Consider the following 17,078-nt stretch of genomic DNA (forward strand, 5'->3'; position numbering starts at 1 on the left):
GGAAAGAAAGCGCTTTACCAAGATGCAGAGAATGTACGCCAGCAAACATATGAGCAAACAGTAGCAGCAGAGTCTTCTTCTTAGATGACTTTCATTACTAGCCCCACACCTTCACCACTTTAAGCATCATCGTCACAATCACATCCTTCGTGACTTCAAGACCTTCACTAGGTGAAGCTTCTCAAACTCCACCACCACTCAAGAACAGAACATCCATTAACTACTGCATCAGCCCACACCCGCCATCTCCATGATAAAAGGCAGTGCCCAGTGGCAAGAGCCAGAGCACGGCTATTGTTCCTTGGAGGAGCCCCTAATAGGGCAGACTAGAGAGTTAATCACCTCATCCTACAGTATCTCATCTTGGAGGAACCTCTCAGATCCCTTTAACTAGAGAATGAGGGAAAACTATCATATAACCCCCTGGGAGTCTTCTCAGCAGGCACAAAGCAATGAACAGTTGTATGGAAGACTCATTAAACTATCCTGCTTAAAGCCAGGTGACGTAGGTGGGCAAAGCGACTTATGCTCCAAAGGTACCCCATTCCATGCACTTAGTGGGAGGCATGCCTACTGCAACACGGTTTAGGTACGAGAGAGCTGGAAGACTGCGGAAGGTTGCTTGGCATTCGGAAGCCAGGGCATGCTTACTTGAGGCTCCTTGGATATAAACATATCTCCCTCAATGTGGAACTCTGTCATGTTCATCTCATGAACTTCACACTGAAAGACCTGAGAAGAAAGAGAAAGATATTGGGTTCACAACCACAGTCCTGAGGGCACATTGATCAGTAGGAAATTACTCAAACTAGACTTTGCACCACCCACACCAGGAAGTCCCCAAGTCATTCTTGAGATGATAACGACCTTTACATTTTCTGTGTGATTCATCCGCATGATGCGCAGGATGTGGGCCTTGTCTTCTGTGATATTACGGCAGGGCAGATGGGGGTCCTGGGAAGAAAATAGAGACATCCAATCAAACACTAGCTTGAGGTCGTTTCTGCACCACTGTTCATCCCTGACTGATCTCTAGTGAAAGAACGTTCCTTCATACCTGTGCATGCGAAACCGCCTCGCAATTGGGTGTTCTGCTGTTGGGGTCACCGTTCCTCACACCCAGCGTATCCCCCATCTCCCTGAACCCACAATGATGGTAGGATGGATATGCTGCTGGGGACGGCATAATTCATGCACCAAACATTCACGCCTACATGGGTGCTCCAGTGTCACTCTATGGGTGCTGAACTGCCTGGTTCAACAATGTATAATCTTGTGTTTTATTCCCCTTTGTGTTAGGAATGTTGTGCTCTTGGATGTGCTTTTCCATAAACCTAGTACAAGTTCCATTCCCTGCTCCCCTTGAGGCTATGAGTGTTATGCATCTGGAGGGTCCATCTTATGTACCAAAGACATTGCCCATCTCCTGAAAAAAAGCACAGAGCTAGGAGCATTGTGCTGCCAAGGTGCTGCCATTCCTACCTCAAACATTCCCCACCTCACCTGCACCACCTAGTCTTCCCACTCATAGAAAACAAAGGACTTGCGGGTGTAGGTTCTCCGTCACCGCCCCTCGAGCATGAAATCAATTCCCCTCGGAGTTTAGGACTACTTCTAACTACACTAGATTCACACAACTTCTGAGGACATGGCTCTTTAACCCCTTGCATGCTGATGACGGCCCCCAGCCGTCATGCATCACGGTGGGCGTGTGCTGATGCCAACTCTTAAAAACCGCCGCACAGGCGCAGAATCGTGGCCGCACCCAAGGGGTTAAACAAGCTTACCAGTAATTGTGGATTAAGGCTGCATCAGCTACCTAGCGCCAGGAGACCTTCCGGTGAACATGCGCTTTAGAAATTAACAGTAGCATAACATAACATTCACCTCACGGATCAAGGGATGCCAGAATCACAGAACAAGGAGAAATATTCTTTTTTTGGAATTTTTTTTTATTTTCAACACACTATCTGAGAACATATTAAAATAGTTTTAGAACTAGCTGAAGTCGCCCTTCTCCAGAATCCTGTGTGATCCTCATTACACTGAAAGGCATAGGAATTACTTATCAACTTGCTTCAGGTCACCGTGTTCAGTCCTGCCCTGGTGTCCAATAACTCTCCACGAAGATGACCTGACAGTCTGCATAACTAAATGCAGAATAGAAAAGTAGATATTCAAGAAGATGTGGGACTCATGAGAGTGATACTTGCATAAAACCTCTCTATCAAAAAAAATAATTACTTCCAAAGAATGGGAACAGCAACATGAGCAAGAAAAGCACCACTATATGCAAGCCTTTTTATCTTAATATGGATATGTACTGGCTTACCTGTGTTACATACAACACATTTTAGGGCCACATGTATCAAATAAGCATTTTGCAATTACCAAGTAGCGATTTGTACCGAATCGCTATTTGGTAATCACAAAATGCTATGTATGTAAGGAATCGCCAAAGATTTTGGGATACCTTTATGTTACCTAATAGCGATTCTGTAAATAGCGAATCTCTATTAGGTAATATTCCTATGGGCCGAAAGGTAATCACAAATTAGGTAATGCAAAGCCAAGGGTGCCCCGGGGGCCTGAGGCCCCCTTGAGGACCCCTAAAAAATAAATGTGCACATGTAAAGCAAACACATGCCCTAGGGGCATGTGTGCGCTTCATGGCACTTTGAAAAATGCAGTTTTGTGCATTGTTCAAAGTTTGCACATGGTTACCATCGACATGAAGACAATGGTAATTGCATTTTCCTAAATGCACAGTTTGCATTTGGAAAATGCTTCATACATGTGCAAAGGGTTTTTGCGACGACCTAAAATTGCGACTACAAAGCCTTTCATATATCATGAAAGGCTATTTTGCATTAGCAAACAGCCAATTTCACCAAATTGCACCGTTTGCAAATTCAAAAAACTTTCATACATGTGGCCCTTACTTTGGACAGATGCAGAAAGCTTCCAAGACAATCTCATAAGGACTTTACCAAATTGTAAACCTGCAGTAATTTTCAACGAAATCTCCTAATAGCACCTTCTCTCCCTGGACCTTTCCATAACTGTTGCAAAGGAAGGCAGAATGGAAACTCCCATTTACAAAGCTTACAGAGGGTAACAAATACAGCCTGCGCTGGCTTTCATCCAAATTTCACCAAGAAATGTGTGATTCATAATAAAGTTCTCAGTTATCTCTACTTAATGGGATAAAGAACTAAGAACCACATCACTTTTAGCTGCTTTGTACAATAAAAAATGCCACACTGAAAGAGACTGGAACATTCAGTGAAAAACTGACATATCACAGTTTAAAATAAAAGAGAGTAAAGATTTCCCTCTTCACCATGTACCACCCAGAGCTTCCTCAAGTCAACAGAGATGAAAAACAATATGTTCAGATACACATATGATTTCAGATCAGTAAACACACGTTATCTCCTTCAGTTTAGAATTTGTCTGAAGGAACAGTACACGGCTAATGTAATAAAAAATATTGCACTACAGGACGAATCACCATTTATATTTTTTTTAACAAAATGTTATTGAGTTTTAGATAAATGATAACAGTGAGCTTAGTGTAACATCCACATACAACACCAGAGTACTGTTCCAGACGAAACATAACAACAGGTGAAATCATCTCCCCACTCAAGTCATCAAAGTCATATAAATTAAAATAACAAAGCATGAACCCTTCACCTATGATCTTACAGTAGCCATACAGCATGGCATTCTATGCACCTTGGGTCCCCTCCGCCTCATAATGGCGGGCCCCTATGCGCTCTAGATGGATCCCTCTGTGTTCTGTCCGGTCACCCCATATCTTGAAATGTTTCTGGAGACATCCCTGTGACCGTTAGATCAGGAGCTCTAGCCCCAGACAATGGTCCAAACCCTTTGCCCAAGCTTCCACCGCAGGCGCCTCCACGTCCTTCCACGCCCTAGCGATGTCTCTCTTGGTAACAACTAAGCCCAGCCATAGGAGTGCCCTCTGGTATCTTGTGCCTCCCAAGTCATTTGTGATGTCCAGGGGGCCCAGCATGTTGCACAGTAGCATTTTATAGAGCTCCGACCGCTTGTGCTTCCAGAGGTGCATGAGTAGGATTTTGGCTTCCAATGGGGAGAACTCAACAATAGTGTTTGGTGATTGTATCGTGAGGAGGAGCAGCCGCTTCCCATGCAGGTAAGAGCGGATGGGGAAGAGGGCATGCTGGAACTGAAGATAATACAAGAACTGGGTACGGTGCAAGTCAAACGTGTCCTGCAAGTCTTGGATAGATTTAATCGTCCCACCCCTGAGCACGTCCCCTATCTTTTGAGATGCCTATAGTATCCCAGTCTGAAAAACACAGCAAGGTGGCTGCCTGTGGCAATCTAGTACCCTGCCATAGTAGAGTCTCCAATGTACCGGTGCCATCCCACATTCCTGGGGACCACATTCCAAATCTTAAATACCACTCATGTAGCAGGTGGATATTCACGGGGAAAGGACCCCCTCATAGAGCTCTTGAGCGAAATATCGCTCTCCCAGTATTCATCTCCCCGCAGCATAAGCCTGATCGCTAAAGCCTGTGAACCACCAGCCGTTCACTACCAAGAGATGTGCTGCCCAGTAGTATAGGAGCATATCCGGCATAGCTATTGCGCCCTCAAAGGCTGGCTTACAACAGTCTGGTGTTAAGATGCCCTGAGACTAGAATGAGACTTCATCAGCATTAGATAATGGACAGTGACTGTATTACACCACCAGTGCCATTGTTGCTGAAGACTAGAGCTGATTGAGAACTAAAGGAGAGCTACAAACGTCAGGATTTTGTGGCATCTCATACCACAAGAAAACTGCCAATTCAAAGAGACTTTCTGCAGACCGGGCTACCGGAAGCTCTAGACATGCTAAAAGGTAACATGGGATTTGATGTGCGCAGATGCTGTATGGTGATATCTTCCAGAATGTGAACGAAGAAGAGGTGTCCTAAAATCATGCTATTCTTCAAAGTGGAGGAAATGAGAGACTCTATACTGGTGGCAACTGAACAAGTGGCAAAACTGAGATGGTATGTGGTGTGAGCCACATCCTCTCAGACATGTACCAGGCTACGAAAGGAAGGAGGAGAGGTATGGAGATTTGGAGAAAGAATAGACAGAGGGTGCCCAGTTGAAATGATTTTTTTCTAGCCACACTAAGTGTCATTGAAGGGACAAGAAAGGCTTGTTCTGGAGTGAAAGAGATGCACAAGTACTTTCGATGGCCCTAAACAAGAAAAAAGGGAGTCTTCTGCTAGTCAGAAGAATAGTAGGGGAGTTGGATCAGGATTCCACTTCAAAGTTGGGTATCTGAGAAGATTGAGGGAGTCTGAAATATGACTAGGAGTAATCAGAACAGATCACTGGTGTATGTGTGGGAAAAATTTCAGAAACTGAACAGTTAATCTGGGGAAAACCCCACAGGCTGAATGTGACCCGCCTTAACATACTATACACCACATGAAATGTGGGTTAAGACATAGAGATGCCCCATCTCTTCATCATAAAGCAGGACAAGTGTTCACAACAAGAACGGAGTACTATGGGGGACACCTGATTCTTCTTTTTGTGTAAAGGCATAAAAGGTCACCTTGTTGGTATGGACACTAGCCTGCGGTTGGTGCGCACAGCCTTATTTGCTCAAATATAATTTTAACAGTTTTTTGTATATGGCTGAGATATGTACATGACATAATTTCTAAAATAATGGGGCATTTAGCGCTCTGTGGTTATGGGAAGTTTTTGCTGTGAAATGTTATCTGCGAATGGCTGTTGTTGCACTTCAAAGGAAATGACCCAGTGAGGTGCCACCAAATCCTCAACAACATTAGCCCCACGTACCTCAACAACTGCATAAACTTCCACAAACCTACCAGGCACCTCCGTTAAGCCAGAGTCCTACTCTCACACCCTTCTCTCATACGCAGAACAAAACCCAGTCATCATGCCTCCTCCTACCTCACTCCTAAAACCTAGAACGACTGTTTCCGGCACATCAGGGCTGCCTCCTCAGTTCTTGAATTCTGAAAGAATCTGAAGTTCCGAGTTATTACTCAGCCCCAACCCTGGCTCTGCCCACTCAGCTCCTGCTTCAGCACCAAGATACTGTGCCGGGTGTGTTGTGCACTATACAAACGCACATAACTGAACAAAGGGTGAGGCTGATCATATCCTATGCTAACTCAAGAGCTGGTATCTGTGCTCGCCTGCGCCATTTTAGTTGAAATTTCACATAGAGCAGTATGTTTCTCCAGTGGAGAACCAGTTGTGATACTGTTGACAAATCACATTAAATAGGAGGTGGCCTCATTATGAGTTTTTTTTACCAACATATTAAATAAATGATTCATACAGTATTAATGTTTACACTAAATCAGTGGCTACTGTGCTACTGTGGGGAGAGATGCCCCTGTGTTTTCTTCGGATGCCAGTGGAAATGTCCTGTCAGAAGACAGTTTAGCAAATGCTGACAATGAGGGAAAATGTGACTTGTGTTTAGGCTGTTGTGATACACATTACACAAGAGATCCTGGGACCTGTAGATTATTGAAGAATATTAGAGGATGAAGAAAATAGCAGGCATGAAAAAAAACAGCAGTATTTCAATTCTCCAATGAAAAATGATGGAACCTCTGAGGTGAAGAAAATAAATACTCAGGAGGAACAGTAAAGTACTGGGAGGGTTGACACTCAAGCCTCAATTATTCTCCACCTAGAGTAGGACTGAGAGGTAGAAGTAGAGTAGGTAACTGGTGATATTCACCTTCCATTCTCCTTTTCTCCTCCTGCTTGTCTCTTTTTCCCTTTGCTGGTTGTGGTGCTCAGAGAAAGGAATGTATGAGGCAATGTTGTGACATTCCTTCCCCTCTCTTTGTGTGGTGTGGTTTTGGGGCACCGGCAAGAGGTTTGGATGTTTGGGAGTTTTCAATGCATGTGCCCCCATTACAAGAAGCAGATGGAAGAAGCCAGGCTCAACCTTCAGTCGAAGAGACTTGAAACCTAATCCACTCCCAGCCAGATGTAAGCCATTTTGTTATTATTACAATGCAGGAGCTCTCCTCTGAGGTAAACTTACAAGGCTGCAATGGGTTGCCGCTACACCGGACTCCAGGACGGTCATGCTTAGAAGGACAGAAACTCACAGGATAAAAATTCCCCAAACTCCCAGGATAAAAATTCCCCAAACAAGACACAAGTCTTTGTGAATCAGCTGCTGAGAAGAAACTGCTTCACCAAAGACATTGCTTACAGCTGGTCTTCGGCGATGTTTTGTGGGAGAGGAAGACAGATTTTCTATTTTCTTAAACCAATACGAAATGAAGGAAATCAAAAGAAAAATGCCCCTTCCAGGGATAGGAGTCAGAAAAATGAAGGCCAAAGCCCGAAAAAGATGCCACGCCAGGAGAAGCCCCGCACCAGTGTATTGCTGGTAGCAGAGAAAAACCAGGAACCAAGCTGGGATGCTTGAGCTAAACTTACAGCTGTGACGTTTTCAACGTTCCACCACAATTCTGTGGTGAACTGCACCGGCACTACGATGGTTACAGTCACCCGAGGCAGCAGAGATTTCGGCTCCATCGTGAACACCTGAGAGAGGACATTAAAAAAACACAGAGTCATTAGACGCAGAGCACCTTTGGAAATAGAAAGCGAGGATAGTCAGAGTGAGACATAAGGAGGAAAAGATCTAAGGGAAGATAAAATCAAATGGGGCATTAATAAAAACACTAAAAGCAGAGACACCGGGAGAAAGAGATAGGAAGCAGCGGATGATGGGAAGGAGCTCGGAGGATAAAAAAATAACATATACAAAATTTCATACATGTGTTTGGTTTGATCGTTATATACATTTCTGTTTCTGATTTTGTCACACTACATTGAATTCTCCATTCAAAGAGCACCTTCGCTTTCACTTTCTCTCCTATGACTTTTGTTTTATTAAATATAACATTTATAAAAATATTCTTAAAACCAGGACTTATTCCATGTGTGCTTACAGTAAAAGTTACCATTCCACTGTAAATTTGAATAAAACTATGACATGAGCAATTTACACCTACTTAAGTGCTTAGTTTACACCTCTTTTAGTGTTAACACCCATCCTTGCTTCTCATGCATATAAACTATGTAGCACAATGTACGTGTGTGTGTATGTGTGTGTTTATATATATATATACATATATATATATTCACTAAAAAACATTAAAAAACGGAATTATCTGTGAGGTTCAAGTGTGTAAAATCACTGAAATAGTTTTTAAGAACATATACATCGCACAGCATAACTCATGGTCGACTCCCTATGTAAAAACGACCTGGATGGAGAACAACGTGATGTGTGCGAATGATGACGTGTATTGTATCCATTCTTTACCATAGCTGGTAAATTTCAGTTGTTTACGAGTTTCAACCTCAAACATACTATAGTTTTTACCTGAGTGTTCTAATGATGTACTTAATTTGCAACCCCACCGTGCACAGTGTCTTGCCGTGTGCAGCGGGCCTTCTGCCAGGCCTGCGCCCACCCCACTGTGGCCTCTCAACCTATGCTGCACACGGTCTTTGGCTGAGCGCTGTTGAGGTTGGCTGTAGGGTCAAGCCCTGTGTCCTACCTGGGATGTATGTCGTTACAACGCATACTTTTACAACGCATACCTTTACAATGCATTTTTTACACTGCAACATCCATTACAACGCATTCCATTACAACGCATGCCATTACAACGAATTCTTTGAAACTACCTTTACAACGCAATCCACTACAACGCATACATTTACAACGCATACCATTACATTGCATGTATGGTAAGTATTGGATAGTTTAGTTGTAAAAATTACTATTCTAACTCCGGAGGGTGCAACAGTAGGGTAAGTATTGGATAGTGTAGGGGTAACAATTACTATTCTAACTCCAGGGGGTGCAACAGTAGGGTAAGTGTTAGATAGTATAGGTATGCGTTGTAATGGTATGCTTTGTAATGACTGCATTGTAATGACATGCGTTGTAGTGGTATGCGTTGTAGTGACATGCGTTGTAATGGTTGCGTTGTAATGGCATGCGTTGTAATGGATGTTGCATTGTAAAAGTTTCGTTGTAAAGGTAGTGCGTTGTAAAAGTTGCGTTGTAAGTGTTGTTTCCCTCCTACCTGCCATAGCCTCCCAGTCCCCACTGTGTATTTCATGCACCGGTTCTGCATTGTGTAGAGCCTTCAGCCAGTCCTTTGGATGTGTGCAGTGGAGGTTGGTTGCAGGACTTGCCTGCCCTTACACCAGGCTTAATTCGCTACCTGTCAAATTTCATGCAGATTAATTGAATAGTATCAAAGTTATTGGCGAGTGAAACTCTAATTTCCCTCCCATTTATCTTTGCCCACCCCATCAGATCTGGTTAAATCCTGACATAACCCACCGCAAGCTAGCCACCCTAAACATCTGCCACAGTCTGTGTGGACTCATCAAACAGTGACAAATATATTAGCAGATGAACACTTCTTCCCCCACCCAGTGAAATCTTTCCCCACTTGATGGGCCCATCAGCCACCTCCAATTCGATCAACGCTAAAACCTAATATCTGCACTGGGTGTGAATTGCTAACTGCCTGCGACATATGAAGCAGTCACCAAACAATGCTAAAATGATAAGGAGTTCAAAATGTTATTGCCTCCCCTATAAACTGCCTCCCTTGGATGAACTGGCATAAAACTTGACATACCAATCAAAAACCAAATCTTCCAAGCTTCAGCCAAATTCGATGCAGATTCATCACACAGTGCCAATGTTAACTGCAAATGAACACATTTTTGCCCTCCTTTCTAACTTGCCCATATTTGGTGGATCTGCACAAACAAATACTAGTACACGCCAACGTTCGTGCAAGTCATTAGCAACCCAAAAGTCAAGTCAAGTCAAGTCAAAATATTTATATAGCGCACTATGGGCCCGATGTAGGTAGGGCTTTACCGATCGGTATCGGCCGAAAATACCGATTTTTGGCCCTTACCGATCGGTAAACAGCCATCGAGATGTAGGGAACCAAAAACAGAACGAATCGGATAGAAAACCGATTCGGAATGTGTACCGAATGTGAAAGAATCCGATACGTACATACCGAAAATCGGATATGTAACGAATCGGAAAAACACCGATTCGGTTACAAAGACCGAATCGGTCCATGTACCGAATCGTTAGTGACACCGAATCGGAAAATCACCGATTCGGTCCCACTACCGATTCGTTAGTGACACCGAATCGGAAAATCACCGATTCGGTCCCACTACCGATTCGTTAGTGACACCGAATCGGAAAATCACCGAATCGGTCCTACTACCGATTCGTTAGTGACACCGATTCGGAAAATCACCGATTCGGTCCATGTACCGAATCGGAAAAAATACCGATTCGGACATGATCCGAATCGGAAAACATGCCGATTCGTATGAATCTCCGATCGGGAAATTCCCCGATTCCGACAGTTGGGGAGATGTAGGGAGGCACAGAAACACCGAAATCGGCTCAAAATCGGTAGAATTCACTCGGTATTTACCATGGATTGCAATCAGGTGGTAACCAACTCCAACCCATATAAACAGTCCCAAAATGCATTGCAACTTGCAGGATGGCAGCTTTCTATGTCATTGCGAGGCGGCTACGGCTACAGCAGGAAGGACTGAGGGAATGGCTAAGAAATGAACAGGTCTACAGACAGAGGATAACCCTGTTCATGCTCACTGAGGCTGAGATCCTACAGAGATACAGGCTGGACTCTGACACCATACTTGAGCTCATCAGGGACCTTAAGCCATACTTGGACCACCACACCCCAAGGGCACACGCCATCCCTGCGCACGTCCAGGTGCTATGCAGCCTACACCTGGTAGCGTCTGGCAGCTATCAAAGTGGAGTAGCAGCAGCAGGAGGGGTGAGCCAGAGCAGCCTGTCAAGGTTCTTCCACATATTCCTTGACGCCATGATAGACAGGATGGACCAATACATCTCATTCCCTGCAACCCACGCAGAACTGCTACAAACCAAAGCGGACTTCTACCAGATGGCACACTTTCCCCAAGTCATCGGTTGCATAGATGGCACGCATATTCCGATTTGCCCACCAGCGGACACCGAATACATATACCGCAATCGGAAATCGACACACACCATCAACGTGCAGGTGATCTGCAATGCCAAGTGCACCATCACAGACCTGGTAGCAAAATTTCCAGGGAGTACCCATGACTCCTATATATTCCAACAGAGCGGCATATATGCACGGCTGATGGCTGGCGATTTTGGAGAAGGATACCTCCTAGGTGAGCCACATCATCAGACCCCCATAACACATAGTAGGTAGGTGTAATACATGTATGCATGTGTCTAATGTGACCCCTTTCTCTTCCAGGCGACAGTGCATATGCCCTCCGCTCATTCATACTCACCCCCTACCTCAACCCCTCCACACCCAGCCAAAGGAGGTATAACCGTGCCCACATACGCACCAGGAATGTTGTTGAACGGACCTTTGGCATCTGGAAAAGTAGATTCAGATGCCTGCACAAGAGTGGAGGTGCAAGGCAGTATACCCCCATCACCTGCTGCAAGATCATAGCTGTATGTGCAATGTTACACAACCTTGCGGTCAAGAAGGGCACTGAGGTGGAGTTGTCTGACTACGAGGACTATGACGACGACGAAGCTGTGCCACTGACACAGCCAGCTGGGGTGTGTACGCCATGTGATGGCAGATACAGACGTGAGGAGATCACTGAGAACTATTTCTGACTGAGTACAGATGCAAAGACAGCTAAATGTTGCTTGGAAAATAAAATTTTTAATAGTGATGCACCACAGTTACATCACTGAAGTGCATCAAAAAATGGAGTCTGTCAAAACAAATAAAGTCCAGGGTTCTGGTTTGATCATCCCCCCTTGCCAGCCTATTTTTTGGCCCGCTTTCCAGACCCACTGGGGTGTCCCTCGGCCCCCTCCGAATGGCCTGCAGCATCAGCGGATCGCCTGGTGCTCCTCCTTGGCTCTGATGCAGCGCTGGCCGGGCTGCTGCGGCTGCTGCTGTCACCAGCATCACCCAGGTCCAGGGCAGGATTGGAGGCGGCGTTTGATATTAACATGGCCTCCATGGCCGTGGTGATCCTGGCCATCCCCCTGGTCAGCTCAGCAGTATGCTGACTCTGCACCGACTCCTGATTTGAGCTACGATGGCACAGCTGTGCCGTCGCCGCTGCAAGGCGGGCCATGGTCCGGTTGAGCACCCGGGCATCCCTCTTGCGCGCAACCTCATGCTCCTCCTGCCTGGCAGAGGAGTGGGTGATGGCAGTGGTCAGCCTGCCCAACCCTGCTGCCACCTCCTTGTTGCTGTCCACAACAGCCTGGAACCCCTTCACCAACTCCCCCATCTGCAGGTTGTGCTGCAGGAGCTGGCGTTGGCAGGCCATGGTGGATCTGGCCTGTTGGCGCTGGATTTTGACCATCTGGCCCTCCAGGCCCAGGAACACACTGCCCTCCCGTGCTGGTGCAGCAGTGGTGGTGGTGGTGGTGGTGGTGGTGGCACGGCGTCTGGCACTGCTGCCTCCGGCCTGCTGAGTGGGCTGGGGTGCCACTGGTGGTGGTGTGGTGCTGGCCGGTCCCGGAGCCCCTGCTCCCAGGACAGGTAGGACGGGTGGCAAGGCCACGGTTGTGGCAGGAGCTGTTGTCGGCGGAATGGTCTGCCTTGTTGGGGAGTTGTATGGTGAAAATTGCAAGGGGGGTGAGCTGGCCAGTACTGGGGAGTGCACTGCCTGGAAATCAATCACCAGGACTCCCTCCATTCCAAGCCCTGGGGTGTCTCCTTCCTCATCCTCTTCCTCCTCCTCCTGGCCAGGCTGGCTGGTGCTCGGCCCTGCCACTGCAGTATGTGATGTCGAAGCTCCCTCTGCTGCCACAGTGGTGCCGCCTGATGGTGCCCCTAGGTACAAAGAAGCATTTGTAAACTGAGTGCCGATGTATTACAGTCAGTACAATTATGGCATTCCACATGTCCTTGCATCTCCTTACACCGTGTCACACTGTTTCCTGTCTTGTGATTCTGCACTGACATATTTGGCTAACTTCTGCTGACTACATGTACCATGATGCTTGTCTCTTGTATGTTGGTGACAGTACAGTGCTGGTGTTTGCCTATGCATTGTGTCTAATGGGGAGGTGTCTGGTAGGGTGTGTCATGATGCGCATGCTTCTTACCTGTAGCTGTGGCCATCGCAGTGCTGTCCAGGGTCCCGATCCCTATGATGCTCTCCCTCTCGATGGTGCTGGAGACAATTTCCTCCAGCTCGGTGAGGGGTGGCGCCGGGTTCTTGCCTCCTCCGGTGAGTCCAGCCTGCCTTTGGAGGTCGGCCAGCTTCCTCTTGGTGAGGCTGCGGAGGTCATAGAACCTTTTCTTAAGTTCCTCAATGGACCTGGGGGTGACTCCAGCAGCATTGACCTTCTGGGCGATGTCTGCCCACAATCTCCTCTTGGTGCTGTCTGGCACGTTGAGGGACAGCTTGCCAAAGAGCTGGCGGTGCACCCTCACCACCTCCTCAACCAGCACCTGTAGTTCTGTGGTGGTGAATTTGGGCTTCCTCTTTTGGGAGGACTTCTGGCTTCCTGCCTGATCTGCCATATTCTCTTGCTCCTGCTCAGTCTGCAACCTCCTTCTCCCACTGCTGCTAACTGTGTGTTGGGCTCAGGCAGGCTTTCCAGAAACTTCTAGAAACTTCTTAATTGGCTGCACCTGCCAGGGTTGCCACTCCCTGTTTGGGTGGGGGAGGGGGAGCCACGTCATTGGCTGAATCGCCTATTGCCGAGTCTGCTTTTACCGATTCGGTAAAATCCAAATCGGTAAAATCCGATTCGGTATTGTCCGATTCGGTAAAAGCCGAATCGGGTCATGCAATGCATTCCTATGGGCTTTTTCGCCATGGGTCTATGATTGCCGATTCGGTTTTTACCGAATCGGCTTTTACCGATTCGGTATTCGCCGAATCGGAAATATCCGATTCGGTGGTAGCCGATTCGGTATTTTCCGATTCGTTGTTGGCCGATTCGGTAATTTCCGATTCGGACCGAGCTGAATCGGAACGTACCGAATCTCATTACCGATGCCGACCGAATCGGTTTTCATTCGGTATTTTTTTCCTACATCTCGTTTTCCGATTTCAGAATACCGATTCGGCCCGCCTCGGTATTTTGAAATCGGAAAATCCCGTTTACCTACATCGGGCCCTATATACCCAGAGGGTCTCAGGCGCTTGAAGAAGGGTGGGAAATTACTTGTCGAATATCCAAGTTTTAAGTTGCTTTCTGAATGCTAGGTGGTTCTGAGTGAGACGAAGGTGAGTGGGAAGTGAGTTCCAGGTCTTAGCTGCCAGGTAGGAGAAGGATCTACCTCCCATGGTGGTTTTGTTGATGCGAGGTACGATAGCAAGGGCTTGGTTGGAAGATCGCAGCTGGCGGGGGGGGGGGGGGGTGTAGAAGGAGAGTCGTGTGTTGAGGCATTCGGGTCCAAGGTCGTAAAGTGCTTTGTGAGTGTGGGTCAGGAGGCGGAAAGTAATCCTCTTATTGACGGGGAGCCAGTGGAGGTTTTTCAGGTGACCAGATGTGAGAAGTTGGCCCGATATGCAACGTTCGCTATTCTAGCGACCGCTATGTATCGTTCCAACGACCCTTATGGTGTTTGGTTGTAAGTCAACCTATAGACCAGCTATCCTAGTAGCGTGGATACGAGCAGTCTAAGGCTAAAGACTCGAGAGGGCGCGTTAAGCCAGCTGTTTACCACACATGTACCCCTTGAACACCCAGTGAAAGGACACCACACAAGTGTTATGAAAATAAACAGTATATTTATTAAGAATCACAACAGCCCTGTACTCTTTATGAGGACAGGGTACTAAGCACAAACCAAATCTCTTTAGCAAATACTTCAAGTGCACAATTAAAACAAGTGTCCGAGGACACGGAAAGTTTAAGGTCTCGGGCGGACCCGATAAGGCAAGTCGGAAGCGAGGGACTCAGGACCCTAGAGTAAAGAGGCTATGCAGGCACCGAAATGCCGAGTTACCTAGCCACGAGGGCTGCGGCTGCACAAGTCTTACAGGCGTCGGGGTCTTCGCTGACGAGCCAGGAGCCGGAAGAAAAGGAGTTGCTGGCCGGCGACCAGTGATGAATAGTTCGTAGAGATCCAAGCCTGGATCAGAGATCGTTGACACCTGAAAGCAGAGGGGACCAAGTTCGTACTACTAGCCAGTAGTCAGAGGGTACCAGGAGGGCACCGGTTGGCCGTCACCTCGACCAGGTGAGTGGGCGACGCTAGGCTCTGCAGTCTCACGGACCAGGAGGCGTTGTCGGCGACCACGGTGGAGGTGCGAGCTGTCCCACGAAGGATGATGCTGTCGGCGTCGCTGGGCCCAGGATGGGGCAACAAGCCTTGGCAGATCTCAGGGCCACGTGGTGGGCCTAAGATGGCGTCTTGAGTGGACCAGGAGGGTCCGGGGTGCTTCTCGCAAAGATGGAAGCAAGGGCCAGTCTGGAGCAACCAGACCAGCAGCGCTGATTGTCGAATGTCGTCCCAGAAGGGCACAAGCCAGCGGCTAGTGACCTGACAACGTGCTGAGCAGCGAGCAGAAGGGCCCCACGCAGATCGTGGAGATGCTGGGAGACTGCACTTCGGTGCTGGAGCGGCTCAGGGTTGGGGCTTCTCGGACCCCAGAGCACTCACCAGAGAGTTACCTCGATGGTCGTGCTGGTTAAGAGCGTGCAGGTTCTGATGATGGCTGGTCCCTCGAGGTCTCGTCGCACCCACAGATCACAGCTGAGCTGATGACGTGGGTAGAGGTCAGAGGTGCCAGGGAAGCCGGTTCTCGTCGAGCTGGGCCGTCGGATCCTTGAGGAAGGACTTGCAGCAAACCGCAGAGTTCTTAGATGGTGCCCGCTGATGCAGGGTGACTACTCCTTAGCCACAAGGGAGAAATCTTGAGAAGAGTCTTGAAGTCCTTTCGTAGAAAGTATTCTTGATTCAAAGATGATCTGATTTGGAAGGGTCCCCGCTCCGGCCTTTATCCTAAAGAAAGGGGTGGGTACATGACTAGGTCCTGCCCTAAGGGTGGGACCAGGAAGGGGGGTAGTTACACCCCTCTCCCCTGCCGGACTTTCCCCAGGCCAGGGCTGTCGCCCCTGGAACTGGTTCTGACCGGCAGATGCGTAGTGAGCACCGGGGTGCCACTCCGCAGTCACCTTCTCGCAAAAGCCCTACCTACCCAGAATACACAAACCCTGTCTGGGACGGTGCGAACACCGCCCTCGACAGGAAACCCTTTGTCCGAGCGCTCCTCGCTGGAAGGACTCCCAGCAGCAGGAGGTCAGACTCGTGTCTGTGGTGGCGGCATCCATTTTGTGGAGCCGAGGCTTTAGTTAACTTTAACCGGGGTTCACAGTTACGTACATGTCGTGTCCCTCTAGAAGGGTGGAATGCTAACCTCGTCGCCAGAATTGGTGAGAGGGCAGCACCCCGATTCGTATGACACCTTACTCGACATGCCTTGATCACGCGACACCGAAGTTACCGATGTGGTACGCGTTATCATGGAACAGCCATTGGGTCTTGATTCCGCAAGCTGCAACCGGGCTCGGCTCGGGCCTGAACCTAGCTCACACGAGCCCACACACTCTGCCTTCAGGATTGTTAAGGCCTGCCATAGGAGTGACTGATAGGAACCCGAGTGTCCATTGTATGGTTAGATATAGAACTACTATACCTAAAGCGAAGGGTGGTTACACGACTTCGCCCCAGCTGTCGTGCAGCCAGTTGTGTCAAATTTAGGAGGCCAGCCAGGGGTGGCATAATCCATGCTGCAGCCCCTGGCGGCCCTGGGTACACCTATGCCCTGCGTTACGGGGTCTGACAAGGTGGCCCAGTACCAATTGGTAAATGCACCTAGGGTACATGTCGTAATTTAGAAAGAGAACAGCCAGGCTGTGGGTCTGATTAGCAGGCCCACAGCCAGAGAAAGTCGTAAACCAGTGAAAC

General features: G+C 47.8%; 1 protein-coding gene across 1 annotated transcript in view; it reads right to left on the reverse strand.

The window, feature by feature from the left end:
- LOC147703147 (integrin alpha-L-like) overlaps positions 1-17,078 on the reverse strand; it is a 546,902-nt gene that overhangs the window by 20,357 nt on the left and 509,467 nt on the right. The window contains exons 25-27 of the mRNA XM_086931681.1: positions 7,504-7,611; positions 868-954; positions 652-732 (exon numbers count right to left, since the gene is read on the reverse strand). Of these exons, the coding sequence (XP_086787807.1) occupies positions 652-732; positions 868-954; positions 7,504-7,611 (276 nt within the window). The remainder of the gene's footprint in view (positions 1-651; positions 733-867; positions 955-7,503; positions 7,612-17,078) is intronic.

The sequence above is a fragment of the Lissotriton vulgaris genome, chromosome 7, assembly GCF_964263255.1.
Source record: "Lissotriton vulgaris chromosome 7, aLisVul1.2, whole genome shotgun sequence".
NCBI lineage: Eukaryota > Metazoa > Chordata > Amphibia > Caudata > Salamandridae > Lissotriton > Lissotriton vulgaris.